General features: G+C 46.3%; 1 protein-coding gene and 6 non-coding genes across 7 annotated transcripts; 3 read left to right on the top strand and 4 right to left on the bottom strand.

The window, feature by feature from the left end:
* Positions 1-1,094: 1,094 nt before the first annotated feature.
* Positions 1,095-7,930, top strand: LOC131703121 (reticulon-4 receptor-like 2; the record flags this gene model as incomplete). The annotated part of the gene is made up of 4 exons (XM_059005986.1): positions 1,095-1,319; positions 1,795-2,042; positions 2,760-3,501; positions 7,799-7,930. Coding segments are annotated over 4 exons (1,347 nt in total), but the record flags the coding sequence as incomplete, so codon positions are not given.
* Positions 7,931-17,555: 9,625 nt separating this feature from the next.
* trnas-uga (transfer RNA serine (anticodon UGA)) lies at positions 17,556-17,637 on the top strand. The gene has a single exon. It is a non-coding gene; the product is annotated as a tRNA-Ser (tRNA).
* A 170-nt stretch (positions 17,638-17,807) lies between these two features.
* On the bottom strand, positions 17,808-17,881 carry trnai-aau (transfer RNA isoleucine (anticodon AAU)). The gene has a single exon. It is a non-coding gene; the product is annotated as a tRNA-Ile (tRNA).
* A 298-nt stretch (positions 17,882-18,179) lies between these two features.
* On the bottom strand, positions 18,180-18,261 carry trnal-cag (transfer RNA leucine (anticodon CAG)). Its single transcript has one exon. It is a non-coding gene; the product is annotated as a tRNA-Leu (tRNA).
* A 679-nt stretch (positions 18,262-18,940) lies between these two features.
* LOC131703317 (small nucleolar RNA U3) lies at positions 18,941-19,156 on the bottom strand. Its single transcript, XR_009309781.1, has one exon. It is a non-coding gene; the product is annotated as a small nucleolar RNA U3 (small nucleolar RNA).
* Positions 19,157-21,311: 2,155 nt separating this feature from the next.
* On the top strand, positions 21,312-21,393 carry trnas-aga (transfer RNA serine (anticodon AGA)). The gene has a single exon. It is a non-coding gene; the product is annotated as a tRNA-Ser (tRNA).
* Positions 21,394-21,563: 170 nt separating this feature from the next.
* Positions 21,564-21,637, bottom strand: trnai-aau (transfer RNA isoleucine (anticodon AAU)). The gene has a single exon. It is a non-coding gene; the product is annotated as a tRNA-Ile (tRNA).
* Positions 21,638-27,520: the final 5,883 nt, after the last annotated feature.

The following is a 27,520-nucleotide window of genomic DNA, read 5'->3' as shown; positions in this document are numbered from 1 at the left end:
GAGACACACACTGAGACACACACATTGAGAGAGAAACACACTGAGACACACACACATTGAGAGAGAAACACACTGAGACACACATTGAGACACACACACACACACACACATTGAGAGAGACACACACTGAGACACACACATATTGAGAGAGAAACACACTGAGACACACACACACATTGAGAGAGAAACACACTGAGACACACACATATTGAGAGAGAAACACACTGAGACACACACACACATTGAGAGAGAAACACACTGAGACACACATTGAGACACACACACACACACATTGAGATAGACACACACTGAGACACACACATTGAGAGAGAAACAAACTGAGACACACACACACATTGAGAGAGAAACACACTGAGACACACATTGAGACACACACACACACACACATTGAGAGAGACACACACTGAGACACACACATTGAGAGAGAAACACACTGAGACACACACACACACATTGAGAGAGAAACACACTGAGACACACATTGAGACACACACACACACATTGAGAGAGACACACACTGAGACACACACACACACACACATTGAGAGAGACACACACTGAGACACACACATTGAGAGAGACACACACTGAGACACACACACATTGAGAGAGAAACACACTGACACACACACATTGAGAGAGACACACACTGAGACACACACACACACATACACACACTGGAGCACATACACACACATTGAGATAGAGACAGTGTTCTCCTCTATTCATTGTCTTTCCTGAATTATAGAAGGCGTTCCTGTTTTTCCGAGTATTCAGGTTCTTCTATAAATGTCACCAAAGTTTCCGAGCCTCTCTCTGAGTGACTGTTTGCCCAGTCAGTTCTGTTATGTGCTGAAAACATTATATCATTGGGTCACTGGTGGTCAGGGGTCACTCTTAGAGAGATCTATGACAGACAACTGAATAAATGTTCATTGAGACATGACTTCAAATCTGTCTGTCTATTTGTTTATCTGCCTTTCTGTCTTGTCTGTCATTCTGTTGATCTATCAGTCTATCTCTCTCCCCTCCCTTCTCCTCTCTCACACTCTCCTCTCTCTCCCCACGCAGGCTCGGTGTCTGTCTGGCTGTTGCTCTGGCTGGCAGTCTGCTCCCCTAGCCCTGCCTATTCCTGCCCCAGGCTGTGTGTCTGTTACCTCTCCCCGATGACGGTCAGCTGCCAGTCTCAGAACTTCTCGGCGGTGCCGGCCGGCATTCCCTACGACAGCCAGAGAGTGTTCCTCCAAAACAACCGCATCACAGAGCTGCGGGCGCAGTCCTTCGGCTTCCAGACACAGGTACCATCTTGCCCTGTTCACACTTCACAATTATTTGTAACCCCCTTTTCTCCCCCAATTTATAAATTGTTTTTAAGACTATGTCTGCCTCACCACTGCTGCTGCTGCGATCTCCCCCGCAGTGACTCCTTCTCGGCTGGGAGAGGCTGGAGATAGACAAACGCACTCAAGCTTTTGTCCTCCGAAACAACAACGTGCAAGCCCACACAATAATCTAAATGTAATTCAATTCCAGTACTTATTTTGTTCATATATGTAGTCTTTTACAGAGTTTTTTAAACATACATATATAATTACAGGAAGGTAGGATGTCGGAGACAAATAGAAAATGTATGGGGGGGTCCCTCTTTTAAGAGACACTATTTGACTGTCCCTTGAGTGCAGGTCTCTTAATACAGGTTTGACTGTAACTCGAAATTGAGCTTGAAAATGATCTTCCTCTCTCTCCCCCACCTCTCTCTCTCCCTCTCATCAGGTCCTGTGGCTCTACTCCAACAACATCTGCTCCATCAAACCAGATTCCTTCAGCGACATGCGAGATCTCGAGGAGCTGGACCTGGGGGATAACCCCTCCCTGCGCACCCTCCATCCTGACTCCTTCCGGGGGCTGGACAAGCTGCAGAGCCTGCACATATACCGCTGCCAGCTGGGGACCCTGCCCGGAAACATCTTCAAAAAACTCTACAGCCTGCAGTTCCTTTACCTGCAGGACAACCTGCTGCAACACATCCAGGAGAGAGAGAGAGAGAGAGAGAGAGAGAGAGAGAGAGAGAGAGAGAGAGAGAGACCTCCTATCTAATACAGTGCGCCTCCAACCCTGCTCCTGGAGCCCCCCCCCATCCCCCCCATCCTATCTAATACAGTGCGTCTCCAACCCTGCTCCTGGAGAGCCCCCCATCCTATCTAATACAGTGCGTCTCCAACCCTGCTCCTGGAGCCCCCCCCCCCAATCCTATCTAATACAGTGTGTCTCAATCCTGCTCCCGGAGAGCCCCCTCTATCCTATCTAATACAGTGGGTCTCCAACCCTGCTCCTGGAGAGCCCCCTCTATCCTATCTAATACAATGTGTCTCAATCCTGCTCCTGGAGAGCCCCCTCTATCCTATCTAATACAGTGTGTCTCAATCCTGCTCTTGGAGAGCCCCGTCTATCCTATCTAATACAGTGTGTCTCAATCCTGCTCCTGGAGAGCCCCCTCTATCCTATCTAATACAATGTGTCTCAATCCTGCTCCTGGAGAGCCCCCTCTATCCTATCTAATACAGTCTGTCTCAACCCTGCTCCTGGGGGGGAGGGGTGACAGGAGGCAGATACATACAGGAGAGCTATAACACAAATCATTTTATTTTCATAATTTAACATACAACTTTTTGGTAGTACTGAATTTTCATGTGCCAAATACCAATCTCTGTCCCTCCCCTTCCCCCTCCCTCTCTCTCCCCCTCTCAGGACAATCTCTTCTCAGACCTGGTGAATCTCACTCACCTCTTCCTCCACGGCAACCGAATCCGAGTCCTGTCCGAAAATGTCTTCAGAGGGCTGGTCAACCTGGACAGGCTCCTCCTCCACGAGAACCGAGTGCGACAGGTCAACCGCAAAGCCTTCAGAGACCTGGGTCACCTCACCACCCTGTTCATCTTCAACAACGCCCTAACAGACCTCCCTGCTTCGGCCCTCTCCGATCTCTCGTCCCTGCAGTTCCTCAGACTCAACGGAAACCCCTGGAGCTGCTCCTGCCAGGCCCGCCCTCTCTGGGAATGGTTCCGTCAGGTCCGGATCTCCAGCTCCGAGCTCCTCTGCGCCGGTCCCGAGGAGAGGAAAGGTCTAGATTTGAGGTTCTTGAGAGAAATCGATTTCGCTCCCTGCCCCATGCTGCCTTACTATCCGAGAGCCCGCGTCACTTACACCTTCAGCACCAGAACGAGATGGTGGTTCCCCAAATCGGGCAAGGCAAGCGGGGGGAATTCGGACAAATCTAAAGGCTTGGATGGAAAGAAAGGACAACAGCAAGACAACAGTTACATCAGTCCAGATAAAAGTCAAACCAAAAGTTACGAAGCTGAGTCCACATTGACGAAAGTTAAAGAGCAAGACTACTGGGAGAAATATGAAAACAAAGACTCCACTATTTGTTGTTACAAGTTGGATTGTTTGAAAGAAGCAAACGGGAAATCCAGAGGCGTTTGTCCAGACGCGTCCCTCTTTCTCCTCTCTCTCTCCCTCACTCTCACCCTCTCTCACCCTTCACTTTCTTTTTCCTGAAACCATGTGAAGAGCATGTGTGAATTTCCCCTTAAAGTCTATATTGAAAAGATATTACGATTCAATTACTGCTCTGCAGTTTTGAGTTTCCTATAGACCAGCTCTGCTCTGAAACTGCTGTGCGATAATGAGTCTCATTGAAACTACTGTGCGATAATGAGTCTTATTAAAACTGCTGTGTGATAATGAGTCTTATTTAAACTGGTGTGCAATAGGGAGTCTTATTGAAACTGCTGTGCAATAGGGAGTCTCATTGAAAGTGTTGTGTGATAGGGAGTCTTATTGAAACTGTTGTGTGATAGGGAGTCTCATTGAAACTGCTGTGTGATAGGGAGTCTCATTGAAACTGCTGTGTGATAGGGAGTCTTATTGAAACTGCTGTGCAATAGGGAGTCTTATTGAAACTGCTGTGCAATAGGGAGTCTTATTGAAACTGCTGTGTGATAGGGAGTCTTATTGAAACTGCTGTGTGATAGGGAGTCTTATTGAAACTGCTGTGTGATAGGGAGTCTTATTGAAACTGCTGTGTGATAGGGAGTCTTATTGAAACTGCTGTGTGATAGGGAGTCTTATTGAAACTGCTTTGCAATAGGGAGTCTTATTGAAACTGCTGTGCAATAGGGAGTCTCATTGAAACTGCTGTGTGATAGGGAGTCTTATTGAAACTGCTGTGCAATAGGGAGTCTCATTGAAACTGCTGTGTGATAGGGAGTCTTATTGAAACTGCTGTGCAATAGGGAGTCTCATTGAAACTGCTGTGTGATAGGGAGTCTTACTGAAACTCCTGTGCGATAGGGAGTCTCATTAAAACTGCTGTGTGATAGGGAGTCTCATTAAAACAGTTGTGCAATAGGGAGTTCTATTGAAACTGCTCTGTAATAGGGAGTCTTACTGAAACTCCTGTGCTATAGGGAGTCTCATTGAAAGTGTTTGAGAGAGACCCAGGGAAAGCACTGTTTTAAAAGGAAATAATCTAAAAAGTTATATAAAAAAAATGAAATTTTGTCTTTCCTATAGACTCGCTCTGTACAGCTCTGCAGTGTTGATCTCTCTTTCCTTTTAACCTGCTCTGTACAGCTCTGCAGTGTTGAGTTTCCTATAGACCTGCTCTGTGCAGCTCTGCAGTGTTGATCTCTCTTTCCTTTTAACCTGCTCTGTGCAGCTCTGCAGTGTTGAGTTTCCTACACTGTGCAATAGGGAGTCTCATTGAAACTGCTGTGTGATAGTGAGTCTCACTGAAATTGCTGTGTGATAGGAAGTCTTATTGAAACTGCTGTGCAAAAGGGAGTCTCATTGAAACTGCTGTGCGATAGGGAGTCTTATTGAAACTGCTGTGTGATAGGGAGTCTTATTGAAACTGCTGTGCAATTGGCAGTCTCATTGAAACTGCTGTGCAATAGGGAGTCTTATTGAAACTGCTGTGCGATAGGCAGTCTTATTGAAACTGCTGTGTGATAGGGAGTCTTATTGAAACTGCTGTGCGATAGGCAGTCTTATTGAAACTGCTGTGTGATAGGGAGTCTTATTGAAACTGCTGTGTGATAGGGAGTCTTATTGAAACTGCTGTGCGATAGGGAGTCTTATTGAAACTGCTGTGTGATAGGGAGTCTTATTGAAACTGCTGTGTGATAGGGAGTCTTATTGAAACTGCTGTGTGATAGGGAGTCTCATTGAAACTGCTGTGCAATAGGGAGTCTTATTGAAACTGCTGTGCAATAGGGAGTCTTATTGAAACTGCTGTGTGATAGGGAGTCTTATTGAAACTGCTGTGCAATTGGCAGTCTCATTGAAACTGCTGTGTGATAGGGAGTCTCATTAAAACAGTTGTGCAATAGGGAGTTCTATTGAAACTGCTCTGTAATAGGGAGTCTTACTGAAACTCCTGTGCGATAGGGAGTCTCATTGAAAGTGTTTGAGAGAGACCCAGGGAAAGCACTGTTTTAAAAGGAAATAATCTAAAAAGTTATATAAAAAAAAGAATTTTTGTCTTTCCTATAGACTCGCTCTGTACAGCTCTGCAGTGTTGATCTCTCTTTCCTTTTAACCTGCTCTTTGCAGCTCTGCAGTGTTGAGTTTCCTATAGACCTGCTCTGTGCAGCTCTGCAGTGTTGAGTTTCCTATAGACCTGCTCTGTGCAGCTCTGCAGTGTTGAGTTTCCTATAGACCTGCTCTGTGCAGCTCTGCAGTGTTGAGTTTCCTATAGACCTGCTCTGTGCAGTTCTGCAGTGTTGAGTTTCCTATAGACCTGCTCTGTGCAGCTCTGTTCATAATGAATTACAAATTACACTTCTTTTAAAGTATTTTGCCATTTTTTTCCCAGTTATGTCTCTCTCTCTCTCTTTGACTTTCTTAATTGCTATGAAAATCCCTACAAAATATTCTGCAACTGTTTTAAGATGTTTAAAGATTATATATATATATATATATATATATATATATATATATATATATATATATATATATATATACACACAAAATGTGTTTCAGGTGTTACAATTTGAAACTGTTTTCTTTTTAGTTTGAAATTGCGTGTATTTTATTTAATTTCAGTGGAAAATGACTTTTTTCTTTTTTTTAAGGGACTGGTCCATTTAGGTGCAGTCAAAGAGAGGGGTGAGGGAGTTTGGACTAGTAATAATACTATAATAATAATAATAATAATAATAATAATAATAATAATAATAATAATAATAATAATAATAATAATAATCATAATAATAATAATAATAATATGCACAATAGCCTTAGACCAATCACCCCCTATACTAAATATAATGGACTGTTCCGTGTTACTTTGTACTTTTTTTTTTTTAAAGGTGTTGGATTGACTGAATTTGTGTAATTTTAGGAATTTGTTTATAAAGTTGTGTATTGATTTTTTTCATTTATGTATTTTTATTTGTTTATTTTGTTCATTCATTTTCATAAGTGTTATTTCTCAGGAATTTAAGATTTACAACATTTTATGGATTTTAAAAACAGCACTGTACTGTACTGGGGATCTGAGAGCCAGCAAATTCAATACAGTCCAGTCTAATCTAACAGCACGGTACTGTACTGGAGATATGAGAGCCAGCTAATTCAATACAGTCCAGTCTAATCTAACAGCACTGTACTGTACTGGGGATCTGAGAGCCAGCTAATTCAATACAGTCCAGTCTAATCTAACAGCCCTGTACTGTACTGGAGATATGAGAGCCAGCTAATTCAATACAGTCCAGTCTAATCTAACAGCACTGTACTATACTGGGGATCTGAGAGCCAGCTAATTCAATACATTCCAGTCTAATCTAACAGCACTGTACTATACTGGAGATATGAGAGCCAGCTAATTCAATACAGTCCAGTCTAATCTAACAGCACAGTACTGTACTGGTGATCTGAGTGCCAGCTAGTTCAATACAGTCCAGTCTAATCTAACAGCACGCTTCTGTACTGGGGATCTGAGAGCCAGCTAATTCAATACAGTCCAGTCTAATCTAACAGCACGGTACTGTACTGGGGATCTGAGAGCCAGCTAATTCAATACAGTCCAGTCTAATCTAACAGCACAGTACTGTACTGGTGATCTGAGTGCCAGCTAGTTCAATACAGTCCAGTCTAATCTAACAGCACGCTTCTGTACTGGGGATCTGAGAGCCAGCTAATTCAATACAGTCCAGTCTAATCTAACAGCACTGTACTGTACTGGGGATCTGAGAGCCAGCTAATTCAATACAGTCCAGTCTAATCTAACAGCACGGTACTGTACTGTACTGGACATTTTGGTAGGGAATGTGTTCACATGCGACAATTGACAAGCTCTTACCAAGATGGCAGCCCAACAACAAACAGAAAAAAAACGAAAAAATGAAAAAACGAGGGGATATGGCAGGAAGACAAGTAAGAGAATAATCTTTATTTATTGTATTTTCTTAGTTAAACAGGAAATAGGAAACTTTTTTTTTTTTCTCAGCGTCTTTTCTGTGTTTTCAACGTGTTGTGTTGTCAGGATACCGTACACACTTAACTCGTTCAGTCAAAAATAGATTTTTTGAAGCTTAACTATTTATTTTTTTTGTTGTAATATTTTTTTAAAAAAAGCTCCCAATTTGGAATATCCAATTGTTTGTTTATGGCGCTGCTGCAACTTCCCGTATCGACTCGGGAGAACGAAGACTCATCATGCGCATCCTCTGAAACAAATGCCGTCAGCCACCCTCCTCTTGTCACACAGCAACAGCAAAGACAACCGCACCTGGCTGTAGCGGTGTTGGAGGAAACGCAGTTCCGCCCACAACTCGCAGGCGACCGTTCGCCACAGGAGTCGCTGGAGCTTGTTGAGACAATGATTACCAAGCTGACCTAAGCCCTCCCAACCCGTGTAGCACTCGGCAAACTGTGTGCCGCCCCCTCGGCGTTCCTGTCGGCGATGGCATAGTCTGGATTGGAAACAGCGATCTCCAGGCTATAGGGCACACCCTGCATTTCAGATGAAGCGCCTCAGCTGGATGCGCCACTCTCCCCCAACAATTCAGCAATTCAGTAGTCTACATTTGACCCGTTCAGGTAATCAATGCAGTGTTTTTCACTAGTTTTCTGTTAGGTTCTCATCTGTTTTCTTTCTCAGTATTAGCCGTGATTTCCTGGAAAATGTGACAGTGGCGACCTGCAAGTTTGGTCCATCCATAATTAAATACTCTACTGCAGTTACTACTTGCTCTTAAATATAACTCTATTTAAGGGTGGGCATATAATAGTGGTCAGTCTACAGGAACCAGGGACTGAGGCAGATAGGCAAGTTCCTGCTTCAAGTAATTTTTAATTAACTACATTTGGTAACTTTGTAAAGTGGTGTGTGATTAGTACCAGGTGAGTGGTTTAATTGTATAGAAGTTGATTTGCTATCTGATTGGTTTCCACGCAGTTGTTCTTTATATATTAAGCAGCCTATTTCTGCGCCAGCCAGAAGCGCCTGCCAACAGAAGAGCCTCAACAAAAGAGCCGGGAGTCTAGCTGTGGGAGTCTACAGGTAACCAGTGTCTGAGGCAAGATAGGTAATTGGTCCTGCTCCTACTAATTTTTAATTATCAATTTAAGTATCATTATTAGTTGGTGTTTCAATTTAGGGAGGAGTGTGTGTATGTGATTTTAAACCAGGTAGTGTGGTTATTTGAATAATAAGGTGATTTGCAATTTGTAATTATCAGGGAGGGTGGTTTATTAACTTGAAGAGAGTTGTTTGCATTTGGATTGGTCTCCACACAGTCTCCTGTAGTGGTGTGATCCCCTTTGAAGTGTGTAAAAGTATTGTCAATAGAGCAGTTAGCAGTTGTGCCAGTCCCCTTGCAAAGTGAGGTGGAACCCATTTAAGGGTTGGCATATAATAGTGGTCAGTCTACAGGAACCAGGGACTGAGGCAGATAGGCAAGTTCCTGCTTCAAGTAATTTTTAATTAACTACATTTGGTAACTTTGTAAGGTGGTGTTTGAATTAGCTGAGTTGGTGTGTGATTAGTACCAGGTGAGTGGTTTAATTGTACAGAAGTTGATTTGCTATCTGATTGGTTTCCACGCAGTTGTTCTTTTTATATTAAGCAGCCTATTTCTGCGCCAGCCAACAGAAGAGCCTCAACAAAAGAGCCGGGAGTCTAGCTGTGGGAGTCCAGCAAGGGGAGGCCTGCGCTGAGACGCTATTCCAATAGATCCAAACCTAACTGGGCTCTAGAAGAAGCTATCTACTCGTCAGGTCTGTACCCTCCACCCTACTGCTCCTACTGTGCCTTTTGTCCTGCTTGCCCTGCTATGACTGTCTCTCACATCCCTGTTCTGTCCTCTCGTCCTCTGCCCTCCCTCCGCTGCTGCTCCTCCAACCCCTCTAACCTCATTTCTCTGCCTCTCCCCCCCTCTCGCACACTCTCTGGTGCACTCTGGAACTGTCACTCTTCTGCTAACAAAGCTGATTTCATATCTGCCTTTGCCTCCCACCTCTCGCTCGATTTCCTTGCTCTCACTGAAACCTGGTTGTCCCCTGATAACACTGTTACTCCTGCTGCCCTGTCCTCTCTCTACGTCCTGACCCATACCCCGCGTCTCACTGGACGGGGAGGTGGGACGGGTCTTCTCCTCTCTCCCTCCTTACTCTTTTCTGTCCCCTCCGATCTCATCTCGCTCTCTGTCAATACCTTTGAATTTCATGCAGTCCAACTAACCTTTCCCTGTCAACTCCTGCTCGTTGTTCTGTACCGCCCCCCTGGGCCTCTCACTCACTTTCTGGATGAACTCGACTATCTACTCTCCTCCCTCCCCTCTCTGTCTACCCCGACTGTCCTGTTGGGTGACTTCAACATCCATCTCTCCAACCCCAGCCACTCTGCTGGATTCCTCCCTCTCCTGCACTCCTTCGACTTCTGTCTCTCTCCGTCCCCTCCTACCCACAAAGCTGGCCGTCAACTGGACCTCACCTTCTCCAGGGCCTGCTGCCCCTCCACCCTCTCTGTCACCCCCTGGACCTCTATGATCACTATTTCATCTCTTTTTCTCTGTCTCTCCCCCCTCTCCCTGCTCCTCCTACCCCCACTGTCACCTCTCGCCGTAACCTCCCTGCTGCCCTAGACCTTTACCGCACTCTCCTCTCCTCCTTCTCCTCTACTCTCTCCTCTGCTAAATGTGCTTATTTCCAATCTGTAATCCAAGCCTCCACTAACAACCCACGTAAACTATTCTCTACTTTCTCCTCCCTCCTAAACCCTCCCCCCCTTCCTCCTCCCTCCTCTATCTCCCCTGATGACTTTGCCTCCTTCTTCTCTTCTAAAATCTCAGATATCCGCAAACTCTTTAACACCTCTCCCTCCCCCGCACCCCCTCCCGCTCCAACTCCTACACCCACTGCAACCCCTACTAACTCACCCTCCTTCTCCACCTTCTTGCCCCTCTCAGACTCTGACCTCTCCTCCCTGCTCCAGGGTCACAAACCCACCACGTGTGCCTTGGACCCCCTCCCCACTCACCTCTTTCAAGCTGCTGCTCCTGCTCTACTCCCCTTCATCTCCTCCCTCCTCAACACATCTCTAGTTTCTGGTATCTTCCCCTCTGCCTTCAAAAAAGCCTCGATCACTCCCCTCCTCAAAAAACCTACCCTCGACCCCACCTCCATCCAGAGCTACCGTCCTGTCTCCCTCCTACCCTTCCTCTCCAAAACCCTCGAGCGGACTGTACACCGCCAGCTCTCTGCTTTCCTGTCCAACCACTCTCTGCTTGACCCTCTCCAATCTGGCTTCCGCTCTGCTCACTCCACTGAAACCGCCCTCCTGTCTTTCACCAACTCACTTAAATGTGCCCGAGCTGCCTCTCTCTCCTCTGTCCTAATTCTCCTCGACCTCTCTGCTGCCTTTGACACTGTTGATCACTCTATTCTACTATCATCTCTTGCTGACCTGGGGATCTCTGGCACTGCTCTGGTCTGGTTCTCCTCCTACCTCTCCAACCGCACTTACCAGGTAACCTGGCGTGGAGCAACCTCCACACCTCACCCTCTCTTAACTAGAGTCCCCCAAGGGTCAGTCTTGGGTCCTCTCCTGTTCTCTCTCTACACCCGCTCCCTGGGCCCCCTCATCGCATCCTATGGTTTCTCATACCATTTCTATGCTGATGATGCTCAGATTTTCCTCTCCTTCCCCACCTCTGACTCCACCATCTCCTCCCGTATCTCTACCTGTCTGTCTGCTATTTCCTCCTGGATGCACTTGCATCACCTCAAACTCAACCTCTCTAAATCTGACCTCCTTTTCTTTCCCTCCTCCTCCCCCTCCTCTGATCTCTCTATCTCTATTCCTCTGGAATCTACCACACTCTTCCTCAGCTAAGAACCTTGGAGTCACCCTGGACCCCTGCCTCTCTTATTCCCAGCACATCTCCACTGTGGCACGCATTTGACGATTCTTCCTCAGCAACATCCGAAGAATCCGACCCTTCCTCACCAACTATGCTACCCAGCTCCTGGTCCAGGCCCTGGTACTCTCCCGCCTAGACTACTGCAACTCCCTCCTGGCTGGCCTCCCTGCGTCCGCCACCCGTCCGCTCCAGCTCATCCAGAACTCTGCTGCCCGCCTGGTGTTCTCTCTGCCTCGCTTCGCCCACGCTAGTCCACTACTCCGCTCGCTCCACTGGCTCCCGATCACCACTCGCATCCAGTTCAAGACTCTTGTACTAGCCTACAGATGCCTTGACCAGACTGCACCCAGCTACCTCCAGACCCTCATCTCTCCCTACACCCCCACTCGACCTCTCCACTCCACCTGCACTAGAAGACTGGCTCTACCTCCGCTACGCTCCCCTGCCTCCAGAGCCCGCTCCTTCTCCAGACAGTTGTTTTGTATTTGCCAGCTCGGTCTATGTCACATACCGTACTGTACTCTCCATTCTGTTTTGGGAGCTATTCTTGCAGCACCAAGAATGCTTGCTTAGAAAAGTTAATAGTAGCCTAATGTTTCAGGGTGAAGACGCCATTCGCCTGCAAGAGGACCTCCTCTGGACAGGAGATCCGCTGCGTAATTGACTCTGCCCGGTAGGTGAACCGCCCGTAGAGAGGCTAAACGTGGTTGAGCCCAAAGCAACAGCCGTGTTACCATCCGGTGAAGACCGGGGGACCGCAAGCCGCCCTGGCGGTTGATATACGCCACTACCGTGGTGTTGTCTGACCGCACTAACACGTGCTTGCCTAGAAGCACTGGCAAGAAGTTCCAAAGTATTGATGTGGGCCGACCTCCAGGGTCCTGACCACACTCCGCGAGTCCCCGACCCGTTCCAGACTGCTCAACAACCCTGGTTGGAAGCGTCGGTCGTAATAACCTCCCTTCGGAAGATGGGACCCAAGCATATGCCCTGGCGGATGTTCGACGGAACTTTCCACCAGCGCAGTGCTTCCCAGCAGGTTCGGGATACCCTCAACCTGCGGTGTTTGTCTCTCCGCGGATGCAACGCGAAGGCATTGAACCAGGCCTGCAGAGGTCTCTGGTGTAGTAAGCCCAAAGGAAGGGCTTGCGAGGCGGCAGCCATCAACCCCAGCATGCGCTGACACAGCTCCATGCTGACTGTTTCTCTCAACCTGAATAGGGTGAGACACCGCTCCAGTGAGGCAACTCTTTGTGTCGACAGGGTCGCTTCCATGGACACAGAGTCCAGATGCAGACCCAAGAATTCGGTCTGTTGGCCCGGCACAAGGCGGCTCTTTTCTGAATTGACCTTCAGACCTAGCTGCTGAAGATGGTCTGTAACCATCACTGTGTGCTGTGCCAACTGCTCCTTTGACTGCGCGCAGACGAGCCAGTCGTCCAGATAGTTCAGCAGTCGGATACCTTGAGCCCGCAAGGGGGCTAAAATGGCGTCCATACACTTCGAAAAGGTTAGAGGAGCTAGAGACAGGCCGAATGGCAGGACACAAAACTCGTAGACCCTGCTCTGAAATGCGAAACGTAGGTACTTCCTGTGACCCGGACAGATGGGAACGTGAAAGTATGCATCTGTGAGGTCTACCTTGCCGGACAGACTGGACAATGTGCCTGTGCGTAAGCATCTTGAACGACAACACCCATAGGTATTTGTTCAGTAGTCGCAGATCTAAAATAGGGCAGAGCCCGCCGTCCTTTTTTGGCACTAGGAAGTACTTGGAGTAGAACCCCTGGTCGGTCAGAGCAGGGTCTACTAGTTGAATGGCACGCTTCTTGAGCAATGCCTGTATTTCTGCATTTAGAGCTGAGGACTGAACCGAGTCCTTCACGGCAGTTACCACCACTCCCCTGAAGGGGGGGGGGGGTTTAACCGGAATTGAAGGGTGTACCCGGTGAGTATAGTTTTGCGCACCCAGATGTCGTTGGTGCATTGTTGCCAGAACAGGAGCTGTGGAACAGTTTAGGGGTGGGTTAACGGCTGCTGGGGTTTCTCAGGGCTGCTTAGGCTGCGCTCGCTCACGAGGGGCCTGGCCAGAGCCACGAGGGCGTGGTCTGCTACCTCCTCTGGGGCGCCACCCTCCACGCTGCGGTCTTGCAAACGCGGGTTGGCTGCGTGCTTAAACCCCCAAAGGGACGGTTTTACTGCACTGTGGGTGCGCTTGCTGCTGCGGCGGCGCCCTGCGCCATTGGCGCTCCTGCGGCCGCCTTGGCTGGAAAGGCTTGCTTGGCCACATCTTAGCCAACTGCTGCGACGCCTCACGTGCCTTGACGGAGCGTTGCAGCATCTCCTCCACCGCTGGGCCAAATGTGTGCCCCGGGGATATAGGAGCATCTAGCAACGGGGCCTTATCAGGCTCCTGTACCCTGGCCTGAGAGAGCCAGAGCTGCCTCCTTGCCACCACAAGGGAAGCAATGCTCCTGCCCTGTGCTCGCGCATTCATATGAGCCAGCTTAACCAAAAGCTGCGCAACTGCACCCAGCTCGGTTCTAAGTCCGACGGATGGGGACTCAGGCAGGTCGCGAATCAGCGCCGCCTGGTAGACTGTCAGGAGGCTGGCCACGTTAGACAGTCTAACTGCCTCTGTAGCCGCGGCATAACCCTTTTTTAGGTGGGCCTCCGTAGTCCTACACTGCCTGTTAGGGCAGGAAGGGTCCTTAGCCAGCCCCGATAATGTCGCCGCCTTTACTAGCACGGTGAACGCGGCGCCCACTGGTGGAAAAGACGCTAACCCAGCTTCGCTCGCCCCGTGCATGGTGAAAGCCGAAGCCTTGCGAGAAGTCGCAGGGGCGGAGGCCGGAGCTCCCCAGGTGGACTGCACCTCCTTAATAAAATCCGGGAATGCCGGGAGCATCCTGGACTGAAGGGGCGGAGCCGATGGCAACTCAAATAGAGAGCGCCGTGTTGGCTCTAACGCAGGCCAGTCCACGCCCAAGTGACGGTCTGCCATCTCCACCACTGACCAGATAGGGTCATTAGTATCCAGCATTTCAGGGTCGTCCTGCCCAGAGTGCTGGGATGCCACCTCAGTGTCTTCAAAGAGCGGGTCTGTGTCAGATGCGTCCCTTGAGACAGCATCGGTGTCCCACTCTACTTCCTGGGGCACTGGTGGAGGAACCATCGGCTGACTAGCGCTGGGTCCGGTTACCATCTCTGGGGCCCGAGGCGCCACATTCGCTAGGGTCATGAGGAAGGATTATTGTCCCATCATGAGCTCCATAAACTGCGACATCTTGGAGGTGAGCTCAGCCACCCCAGATGTGTCCTGATAGCGCCTACCCCTTCTCCGGCGAGGCGATCGAGATCTGGATCGAGACTCCCGACGGGGGCGAGCCCCGCGAGAGGAGGGACTGCGGGAACGTTCCCGAGCACGTCTAATTGGAGACCTCTGACCAGCTGTAAGCTGGGAAGATGGGCTCAGAGGGAGCTGAGACGTCGCCGGCAGCGACACGACAGATGATGGTGGGGCCGAGACGGTGTGGAACGAGCCCGAGGATGGGGAACGACCTCCAACCGCCTTCCTAGCTCTCTGGCGAAGGGTGCGTGTCTGAAACCCTGCACATAGCTGGCAGTATGCCCTATCTGCCAGGGCAGATGTGGCATGGTCCGGCCCCAAGCATGCGACGCAGTCCTCATGAGGGTCGCTAGCAGGCAACTTGGCCTGACAGGTCAAGCAACGGTGGAACCCAGACATAGTAGAACGCCGAAGCATCTAGTATTGACGCCAAGCACCAAGAGTGTGCGTCGAGCACTGTCGCGTTAAACGCGAGGTGTGTGCGTCGAACGCCAAAGCGTCGGACACCAGCGTCAAGCACCTGAAGTGCGTGTGCGTCGAGCGCCAAAGCGTTGAGCACCGAGGTGCGTGCGTCAAACATCGAGGGTGCGCGCGTCGAGGCGTCGAGCGCCGAAGCGTCGAGTGCCGAGGTGCGTGCGTCGAGGTTGTGTGCATCGAGGCGCCGAGCACCGAGCGCCTAAGCATCGAGCACCGAGCGTCGAGCACCGAGCGTCGAGCACCGAGCACCAACGTTGATGGAACGTGCACCGAGCGTCGAGAGTCGAGCACTGAGCCCCAAGTGCAGAAGCACTAAGCACCAAGCGCAGAAGCGCTGCACAAAGCGCCGAAGCGCTGCACCAAGCGCACAAGCGCTGACACCAAAAGCGCCGGAGCACGAGCGCCGAAGCGCGAGTACCGAGTTTGGAACGCTAGCACGGACGCCTAAGCGTCAGCTGACCCGCCAAGCGGAGACGCTAAGTGCTGGTACGGCGTCTGATGCTGTGCAATACCTACCTGAAGGTGCTGGGGATTTTGCACGTTGGTGGTTGTCTTCCTCTGTATAGTGAAGGGAAATTTTTTTTTTTTTTTTTTGGACGCTGCAGAAGGTAAGAGGGTGTAGTGCAATACCACGTGGCGGGAACGCGCCGCGGGTGGGAACACTGCAGAGCAGACTACACGCACACACACACGGTCTAGCCTAAGCTAGACCGAGGATGCAAAATGCGCGTGGGCCAAGGCCAACGCAACACGCGTCCGAAAGACAAAATATATACAATATATATATAACAAATATATATATACACAATAAAATACAAAAACCCAGCACAATAAATTATAAGAAAAGAGGAAAGACGGGGAAACCACGAAGAACGCGATGCCGAAGCAAAGCGAGAAGGAATATATAAAGTAAAACAATATATAATCCTCAATAATAATACAATAACAGCTTGCGCGGAGGCCTATCGGCAGCTTTGACATAAAGCTCAGCCAATCCCTACTACCTGACGGCAATGTCCAATACCTTGATGGCTATTTTCAACTTGAAATGGAGCGTGTACATTAAAAGTCTATTAACATCTTTAACACAATCATCTGTGTTCCAATAGCGGTTAATCCACATGGTGATCAATAAAGTGAATGCTGGCTTTGTTCACATATTCGCAAGACGTTTTCACGATTCACGCATATTCTGGAACAAGCACATTAGAATATGGTAATGAAAGGACAGGAAAATAACTGCTTTATTGGCTCTGGTCTTGTATCGTCACCTTGATTACTGTCTGTAAGAAAGTGGCATTAATCAAAAACCTAATTATGTAAGGTTCCCAATGCGCAAATACGCAGCATATTTAAACTTCTTCACAATCTTAAATCTTCCCACATGAATGTCAAATACGTACTGACAAGTACGGCCCTTTCCCAATGTAACACTCTGCTGTGTTTGAACACCAACGATGGCTTGCATATGATGTATTAAACCACAATACTATTGTTCCCACTTTCTTTATTACTACCAAATGTGCTTTTCGTGTCAGCCTTGTGGCCTAATGGATAAGGCACTGGCTTTCTGAACCATGGATTGTGGTCTCGAGTCCCATCTGGGGTGTGATTTTGTTATAGGAGGCTGTGTGGCCAGCGGATAAAGATAAAGGGCTTATAACCAGGAGGTCCCCCGGTACAAATCCCACCTCAGCCACTGACTCATTGTGTGACCCTGAGCAAGTCACTTAACCTCCTTGTGCTCCGTTTTTCGGGTGAGATGTAAATGTAAGTGACTCTACAGCTGATGCAATGTTCACACACCCTAGTCTCTGTAAGTCTCCACGGATAAAGGCGTCTGCTAAATAAATAATAATAAAATGAACATAATTATGGTAAGTTTTATTGGCATGTGATATTTTGTAGATCTTGTTATCTGCTTAGTCCGCTCACGCTAGCCAGAACGTTCTCGAGTGCTCTTGCAGCAGCCATGAAGCAAGTCCGTTTTTCAGTTGAAATAAATAACTACTTTGTTTTTGTGGATGGGGGTGTTTTGAAAAGATCAGTTAAATAGCTACGTATTTTGAAATAAAGATGTATTCATTATTATGAACGTTAACAGAAAGTATATTGTATTTACTTTTCCCACGTGTGCTTGCCTTGTACAAATCTGACAGAGTTTCAACAAAGGCATTTGACTTGGGTTCATTAGTTAGCCTATACTGCCATCTACAGCATTACTGCGGGAGCCGTTTACTTCTTTTGGATATTTTCACAACTAACCGTGCGAGCATGTAGTCGTGGCCGAGTGGTTAAGGCGATGGACTTGAAATCCATTGGGGTTTCCCCGCGCAGGTTCGAATCCTGCCGACTACGTAAGCTTTATTTTTAATTGATTGTATGTGCTCATTGTTAATACATGTTTAAAGCTCAGGAAGTCTGAAATATTGCTGGTTGTACTTCATATCGCTTCAGTTCATTTTGTTAAAGAATGTTCATTTTGGCACCATTACAAATGCTGTGGTTTCTTTAAAGAAGAAAAGCCGTGGCCCGTACGGGGATCGAACCCGCGACCTTGGCGTTATTAGCACCACGCGCTAACCAACTGAGCTAACCGGCCACACACTCAAAACTTGATACTAGAACCCGAGGAAAATAAGTCCTGCGGACATTATGATTGTTCTACCAAGATGTTCTCATGTTAAACTGAACAAGAACACATTCAAAGTATTGGAAAGGCATCATTAGAGGCCTCGTCATAATGAGGCAGTTTAACAGTGTGAAGGATGTGGTGAGGTGCAGGCTTGCGGTGACTTTCTCTCATTTAACGACCTTGTGATTTGAATACTAACAAGAAAAACAAATCAAATTACCAAGCATTCGGTGGACGTTTTAAGAAATAAATAAACAAACAGATTTGTCAGAAGTGGGATTCGAACCCACGCCTCCAGAGAGACTGCGACCTGAACGCAGCGCCTTAGACCGCTCGGCCATCCTGACTTACACCGACGACTTTGCACAACACTGCAGTACACTGCTGTACCTCCAATGTCTGACGCTACAGTAAATCACCTGCTGTGTGCGTGAACTTATTCTTTATCTGTTTATATTAAGGAGGGCGACCTGTTTCGTCGCATTCTATATGGGATCACAAGGACACTCCTCTTACAGACAGAAAATATACGGCAAACAGAGCGATCGCTTCACGGTTAGAAACAAATCAGAACAGTCTGTTAGCAAATTAACTTCATGAAAAAAACCACACAGGCATTACATAAATGTTACAGATATGTTTCGTAGACACAAAAGTTGTAACATAATTGAGTACATTTGTAAACTACCCGCCAGTAACAGACATTATCTCACATTATCTCTAGTTTCAAACGCATTATCACAGGCGGCACAATTACGACATGGAAAAAATCCAGTATATTTGTCCAGTACACCGAGATCTCTCGAACGTTTCAATGAGTCAGCCCATAATAAACACTGTCCGTGTTCATTTCAGTGTATATGACATTGTCTATACACAATACCTGTCGTGTAAGCCTATTGGTATCAAACCGATCACAATTAATGTGATCCGTGTTTTCAGTCAGATTGATAGTTTTAATCAATCATCGAAAAAGCAGCAGTGCTTTGCAACTGTAGTTCATCTTGCGTACCTTTTGGTAAGATACCCACTCAGAACTTGTCCGCTTCCTCCAGCCCCCTAAGGAACACTGGAGCGGTCATCAATAACAGGGAGCAGTTGGCCAAAAAACAACACTCGCTGTCTCCTTCACGCTCAAAAACGAACACTCTTACTCTTCCTCGTGGATAGCGAGTCCAAACACTTTATAAACGCATTTCGCTGGCAAATCACTATAGAAATGATCCCGGAAAGTACTGTTTTATGGGCAAGTGGCCGACCGTCTCCCTCCCACTCTGAGTGGCACCGGTAGCTGTGCCGCTGACAAATAAACAGGAGCTTTCATATAATGCAATTGCTGTTGCCCAGTGAGGTGTTACAACAACATTTCAAACTCATTCCAAACTGCAGGCGGTTAAAAGCTTAATTGGGTTCAAGTTTCTCGTATGATTTAAAAAGTAGGAGCCAGTTGCCTCATTTGCATTGTCTGCCTTCCCCCTTTGCACTGTGAAGTCTATCAAATTTGTGCTTAAAATCTGAATACGATTCCCATTTGAATCGTATATATTTGGTTTCCATTTTAGCTCTACGCATACACACTGTTCTGTTGAGCTCCCAGGGTGTTATCTAATAAAACACCATAATCGCTTAGCACGTTCGGCTGTTAATCGAAATTTTGGTGTTTCAAGCCCACGCAGAGATGATGCTTTTTGCATTTCTTTATCGCATTAGAAAATGGCACTATAATACGTTTTTATTTCCTCCAATTACACTGAAGAAAAAATGTGCTGTTTTTTTAATTCAAAAAATTAATTAAGAAAAAATAACCCTAGTCGTGCTGTTTGAAAAAACTCGGGATCAAAGCAGGGACCGTTACAGTCTAACGCGCTCCCAACTGAGCTATTTCAGCTTGATGCGATTTTGCTGTCGAGACAGCATTCTTTTCGTCAATCGCCTTTTTGTCAAGCCAGTAAACCTGCATGTAATGAGAAACGTTCAACAGTTCGGAAACACCACAATAGAATCCAATGCCTTTGCAAATGTGTTTCCAAACTGTTAGTTTTTCTCCCAAATGCGGTTTCTCAAAAAATGGTTTTGCCTACTTTTTATTATTATTATTATTACTTTTTCTAGAGTAAGACCAAAAGGCAAACATCCAGGAAATAGTTAAACACTGCTACAGCGCTTGAACTGTCTCAACAAACGTTTAGCTCTAAAACGTGTACATTAAAAGTCTATTAACATCTTTAACACAATCATCTGTGTTCCAATAGCGGTTAATCCACATGGTGATCAATAAAGTGAATACTGGCTTTGTTCACATATTCGGAAGACGTTTTCACGATTCACGCATATTCTGAACAAGCACATTAGAATATGGTAATGAAAGGACAGGAAAATAACTGCTTTATTGGCTCTGGTCTTGTATCGTCACCTTGATTACTGTCCATAAGAAAGTGGCATTAATCAAAAACCTAATTATGTAATGTTTCCATTGCGCAAATACGCAACATACTTAAACTTCTTCACAATCTTGAATCTTCCCACATGAATGTCAAATACGTACTGACAAGTACGGCCCTTTCCCAGTGTAACACTCTGCTGTGTTTGACCACCAACGATGGCTTGGATATGATGTATTAAACCACGATACTATTGTTCCCACTTTCTTTATTACTACCAAATGTGCTTTTCGTGTCAGCCCTTGTGGCCTAATGGATAAGGCACTGGCTTTCTAAGCCATGGATTGTGGTTTCGAGTCCCATCTGGGGTGTGATTTTGTTATAGGAGGCTGTGTGGTCCAGTGGTTAAAGATAAAGGGCTTGTAACCAGGAGGTCCCCCGGTACAAATCCCACCTCAGCCACTGACTCATTGTGTGACCCTGAGCAAGTCACTTAACCTCCTTGTGCTCCGTTTTTCGGGTGAGATGTAAATGTAAGTGACTCTACAGCTGATGCATAGTTCACACACCCTAGTCTCTGTAAGTTGCCATGTATAATAAAAACGAACATAATTATGGTATGTTTTATTAGCATGAAATATTTTGTAGATCTTGTTATCTGCTAAGTCCGCTCACGCTAGCCAGAACGTGCTCGAGTGCTCTGGCAACAGCATTGAAGCAAGTCAATTTTTCAGTTCAATTAAATAACTACTTTGTTTTTGTGGATGGGGGTGTTTTTTGAAAAGATCAGTTAAATAGCTACGTATTTTGAAATAAAGATGTATTCATTATTATGAACGTTAACAAAAATTATATTGTATTTACTTTTCCCATGTGTGCTTGCCTTGTACAAATCTGACAGTTTCAGCAAAGACATTTGACTTAGGTTCATTAGTTAGCCTATACTGCCATCTACAGCATTACTGCGGGAGCCATTTACTTCTTTTGGATATTTTCACAACTAACCGCGCGAGCATGTAGTCGTGGCCGAGTGGTTAAGGCGATGGACTAGAAATCCATTGGGGTTTCCCCGCGCAGGTTCGAATCCTGCCGACTACGTAAGCTTTGTTTTTAATTAATTGTATGTGTTCATTGTTAATACATGTTTAAAGCTCAGGAAGTCTGAAATATTACTGGTTGTACTTCATATCGCTTCGGTTCATTTTGTTAAAGAATGTTCATTTTGGCACCATTACAAATGCTGTGGTTTCTTTAAAGAAGAAAAGCCGTGGCCCGTACGGGGATCGAACCCGCGACCTTGGCGTTATTAGCACCACGCTCTAACCAACTGAGCTAACCGGCCACACACTCAAAACTTGATACTAGAACCCGAGGAAAATAAGTCCTGCGGACATTATGATTGTTCTACCAAGATGTTCTCATGTTAAACTGAACAATAACACATTCAAAGTATTGGAAAGGCATAATTAGAGGCCTGCTCATAATGAGGCAGTTTAACAGTGTGAAGGATGTGGTGAGGTGCAGGCTTGCGGTGACTTTCATGTATTTCATGTCATTAGATGATCAAAGCCCTTTTGTGCCAGTGCGCATTCAGAGGAGACGCGCTGAGAAAATCCGTCATCTGTGTCACTCAGTACTGCCAGCTTTCCCTCGTTGGTGATATATTGGTCAGCATAGCTGCTTTCCAAGTAATTGACCCGAGACGATTCCCAGCCAGTACAACTGTGTTTATGCCCACGTTTCAAATAATAAACATTATAAAAGCAAATCGCATTGTTTTATGTTTTCTTTACTTTTAAGCTGAGAATCAAACACACTTCCGACAACTTCATAGCCCTGCTGACTACGAACAAATATTGAGTCGGCTGTTTCCCATGACCCTGGTGATACCGAGTGTTTTAATAGTATCAGCGTCGGCATTACCATGTGTTTGGCATGCTTGCTGTGCACTCTAGCATTGCATAACAAGCATGCAGTACGGCAGGAAATCGTGGCGCAACGGTAGCGCGTCTGATTCCAGATCAGAAGGTTGCGTGTTCAAATCACGTTGAGGTCAAAGCCTTCTTTGTTTCTATTCCACACCATTTAATTTTGTAATGTGTTTGCAAATACTAGTTTGGAAGAATTTAATGTACAGCAAGTAATAATTGATACCTTTAAGCTGAACAGGCATTTAAGAATTAACAACGAAGACATAAAAAGGGACACAACGCCAACAGAGTTCAAGCCCATCACCTTAACCACTTGGCCACGACTACTTGGTGCAACGTGCCAAGATCTATAAACACAGACCACATATATCACAGACCAAGAACAAATACACACACACTGTTTTAAATAAAACTGACGAAACCATAATCCCTGGTTTAGGAGGCCAGTGCCTTATCCTTTAGGTGACTTCCAGGTGGATAGCAGTCAGCGAGACAATACACGACCAGAGGAATAAATGTGTTCATTTTACTATAAAGATTGTTTCAATGAAATCAACAGCTGATACCAAACTCTTGTCAGCACTCAATACCATTTTAATTTCTTTTTTAAATCGGACTAAAATAGCGTTCCTAACACAGATTGTATTTTTGTTGTAAACAGACTACTTGTTGAAGTCACTGGAAAATACTGTGTGTCCAAACATGTAATTAACTTGATTGTTTTAATATTCCAAATAACATATTACTTTGAAAAACATCTCCGTCGGCCACTGGATCGTGGTCTCAGGCTGGGATACGGACCATTGAGAACAGTATAAACGATCTATGACTGGAAGTAGCTTACATGAGAAATGCTCTCGTTTAACATGCTAGGATGATCGACTTCAGCATTCTCCAACTGCTGTTTACATTTTCTAACACGTTATGAGAACGAATACAAAGTTTGACCCTTTCCTTGTAAGTGGGGGTAAGCACAAGTTATTTTCAGATGTAATGTCTTTATTTAAGCTCAATCAAGTCCTGCGTAGTGCAAATCACATTACTATATTTTTTATATTAGTCAAGTCCTATTGAAAGAGTTCTTAAATAGTTTCAACATTATCAATGATCAATTTGAAATTTGCTTATTGATTTAAACCAGTATGAGATGCACACTCAAAATGTGTCCCCTTCCTTCAACAACCCCCTGACTGAAGATTGGAGTGGTCATCACTAGCAGCCAGCAGGTGCCCGAAAACAACACTCATTGTCAGCTCGGTGCTGAGAAGTGGCAAGCTCTACTTCATTAATATGATACAATGACTGGGCAACAACGAGGTGTTACATTAACAATACCAACTAACTTGAGACAGCCAAGACGTTGAAGTATACCTTAAGTCTGTCATGTGATGCAAGATTTCCATTACACGAGAGTAGATGTTAAAACTTCATGCTGATTTGAACTCGGCTCTCGCCAAGATAAGCACCAACTAAGACGTAGCTTTACAGTAAACTAATGTGATCCATATGTGTCTCCATCCATTTACGTTTCCTTCCATATGATGATGTAGATATCCTTCTGTCTGGTGTTAATGGCTGAAGTGTAATGCTGGCTCCAGGGATCAGCTTATTTTGCCTCCCTGGCGCATCAGCACACACAACGGCTGCGATGCTGGCTCCGGGGATCAACCAAAGTGCGGCCTCCCCAGCGCATCAGCATGACAACCGTCTGGATTGAGCTAAGTAGGGTACATCTCTGGGGTTTTCAAGTGGGCACCTTCCATCCTCAGTGTTTCGTCGACTAGCCCACGACACCTCAAGAGAGCTCAACGGTGATTCTGGCGTCCCAGCATCACCCCCCTCCGTCCCCCACTCAACTCAGCCCAGCTTACTTACCTGTCCCCAGCCAGAATCTTTCCGTCTCAACCACAGCCAGTTGCTGCTCCTCTCTGCTGCTTCAGATAAGTTCTTCACTGTGCGACGCAACTCTTGGCCACTGAATCCGACGTCTCTGAGAAACCGGGTTGTAGAGTGTGCCACAAATCCTCGACAACCCACTTCCACTGGGTAAACCCGAACTCTCCATCCTCGCTGTTCCGCTTCAGTGGCTAGTTGAGCATACCGCAGTTTCTTCCTCTCATACGCCTCATCTACAGCGTCCTCCCATGGCACTGTTAACTCTACCAGGTGAACAAGGCGTGCTGATCCAGACCACAAGACAATATCTGGTCGAAGGTTAGTGGTGGCAATCTCAGGTGGAAAAATAAGCCGTTGACCAACATCTGCCAGCATATTCCAGTCTCTAGCAGCTTCCAGTTGTCCTGGGCGAGGATTGGTTTTAACACCTTTTCTTGGTGGTTGCTCTCCTGGGCGGAGGAATGTTGTCTTTTGTGTGTAATGTTTTGATGGAACAGGTGGCAACTTATTGGTCATGTTACGCTTGTCTTCCAATGCTAAGGACAAACATCGCAGCACCTGGTCATGGCGCCAAGTAAACCGTCCTTGGCTAAGAGCCACCTTACATCCTGTCAAAATGTGCCTTAATGTTGCAGGTGATGAACACAAAGGACATGAGGGATCCTCTCCTACCCAGAGGTTTAGGTTCTGTGGTGATGGGAGAACATCATATGTTGACCTGATGAGGAAACTGATCCTGCTCTGTTCCATTGACCATAGGTCTTTCCAGCCAATCTTGCGTTGTTCCACACTCTCCCATCTCATCCATTCTCCCTGTTTGGCCTGGGAAATGGCCTTTATACACCTCATCCTCTCCTCCTGCTTTTGCACCTCGTTGACTACCAGCTTCCTTCTTTGAGCTGGGGCCGCCTTGTGCCATGTAGGAGGAGTTGAACTGAAACCAAGACCCCCTCTTCCATGCTGAACTTGCCCCATGATATCACCAATTCGAAGGGCAGCCTTTGCATCTTCCACAGCTTTCTTTGCCGCCCACTTTCTTCCAGTTTTCAACACAGGTGCTGCCTCCCTTACGCATTTATCGCGTGACTCTACTAATGTCATTTCCAGTCTGACCTTGGCGCACTTAAACTCCTCGGTTAGAGCAGAGACTGGTAGCTGCAGTATTCCTTTACCATAAAGTCCCACTCTGCTGAGGCAGCGTGGAACTCCCAACCATTTCCTGATGTATGAACTGATTAAAGCTTCCAGCTTCTCTACTGTTGTCAAAGAAACCTCGTACACAGTCAGTGGCCACAGCAACCTCGGCAGTAGACCAAACTGAAAGCACCAGAGTTTTAGTTTACCTGGTAGAGCGCAGCTGTCTATGCTCTTCAACCCTTCCACTGCTTGTTGTCTAACTTCTCCCACACGAACTGTGTCCTTTAGATCCCCGTCGTACCATCTCCCAAGACTCTTCACTGGCTTCTCAGACACTGTTGGTATTGCCTCACCATTAATGAAGAATGTTTTATCTACTACTTTGCCTTTAATTATAGAGATGCTCCTTGATTTAGTGGGCTTGAATTGCATTCGTGCCCATTCAATGTTATTGGTTAATTTGCCCAATAATCGATTAGTGCAGGCTACTGTTGTAGTCATGGTTGTCATGTCATCCATGTATGCTCGAATTGGTGGTAGTCGCATTCCAGAAGCCAAGCGCTCTCCTCCTACTACCCATTTTGATGCCCTAATGATTACTTCCATTGCCATGGTAAAAGCCAGTGGAGAAATGGTGCATCCTGCCATTATTCCAACCTCTAGGCATTGCCATGTAGTGCTGAATTCTGAAGTTGAAAAACTGAATTGCAAATCACCAAAATAGGCTTTCACTAAATTTGTTATTGTCATCGGTACACTGAAAAAATCAAATGCTGCCCAAAGTAGTTCATGTGGCACTGAACCATATGCATTAGCCAAATCCAGGAATGTCACATGGAGCTCCTTCCTCTCCTTTTTAGCTGATTGAATTTGTTGCCAGATCACATTGATGTGTTCTAAGCAACCTGGGAAACCTGGAATGCCCGCTTTTTGTATTGAAGTGTCAATGAAGCAGTTCTTTAATAGGTAAGCTGACAATCTCTGAGCAATAATGCTGAAGAAAATCTTGCCTTCTACGTTTAATTGGGAAATGTGACGAAACTGACTGATGCTTGTAGAATCTTTTTCTTTAGGTATAAAGACTCCACCTGCTCGGCGCCATGCTCTTGGTACAACCTGTTTTTCCCATGCCACTTTCATCAATTTCCACAGAATTCGTAGAACTCCTGAAGCACTCTTGTACACTCTGTACGGAACTCCATTAGGCCCTGGAGATGATGAAGCCCTTGCTTTTTTCACAGCTTGCTCTATTTCTTTCCACTTAGGTGCACAGTCCTCCATTTGGTATTCTGGTGGATTGATAGGTGGGATGTCTGACGGAACTGACATAGGCTCCTGCCTTTTTGAATCTGTATGTGTTTCCTCCAAATATCTCTCCAGCTCAACCTTAGATGCTTTTAGTGTGCCATTCTTCTCACTGGTGAATAACTTCTTTACAAATTTGAATGGGTCTTTATAAAAGTTCGCTCTCGCACGCTCCTTCTTTTTGTAGCGTTTCCGTAGGCGCTCAGCTCTGCGCAATGTTGCAAGCTTATCTTTTATGACCCTTTGTAAGAGATTGAGTCCCTCCTTCTGACTTTGTTCTGCTCTTCTCCATTGCTTCCTCAGCTGTCTCCTTTCTCTAACTAAGCGTTCAATCTCCTGCTGCCGTCTAGACTTTCCAGGAATAGTTTGTACTTTTTCCTTCCTTTTTTCAACTCCAAACCTCTCACTTCCATATGCGTAGATGATGTCCCCAAATTTATCCAGCTTCTTTTCAACTGTTCCACTTAATCTTTCCAATGCAACGCAGAGATCTGTGTTTACTGTGTCCCATGCAGTTTTCTCACAAGCTCTTGGCCATTTAACTCCAGGCTTGTGCCCGTTGAGGTTCTTTTCTCTCTTATGCTGGTTTGTCTGACCGGGTTCACAAGGATCATTAGGTTCATCACTAACTGTGTCCATGCAAGTCCTCCTCACATCTATGACAGGGGTGCTGATATCCTGCGAACTGTGGTTTGCTTCCTGTCGCTGGATTTCATTCGACTGACTTGACTGACTTCGTAAGAAGTACTGATCAATGCGAGGCCCTTGTCCCTTCTCCCTCAAGCATTTCATTCTCCCTTGATGAATCTTCAAACCCCTGACCGTTGTCGCCTTGCTCCAGCCGCAGACACAAACCTGGAGTTACATGTCTTTGTTAACTGCAGATCTTGAACTAGTCTTTTGTGAAGTACTCTCCATACTCATATCCGTTTCCGTTCCTAAGTCGTTAACCGTGT

Source organism: Acipenser ruthenus, chromosome 32, assembly GCF_902713425.1.
Source record: "Acipenser ruthenus chromosome 32, fAciRut3.2 maternal haplotype, whole genome shotgun sequence".
Taxonomy (NCBI): Eukaryota; Metazoa; Chordata; class Actinopteri; order Acipenseriformes; family Acipenseridae; genus Acipenser; species Acipenser ruthenus.
The sequence above is the reverse complement of the archived record's forward strand: the minus strand, read 5'-3'. Positions and strand labels throughout refer to the sequence as shown.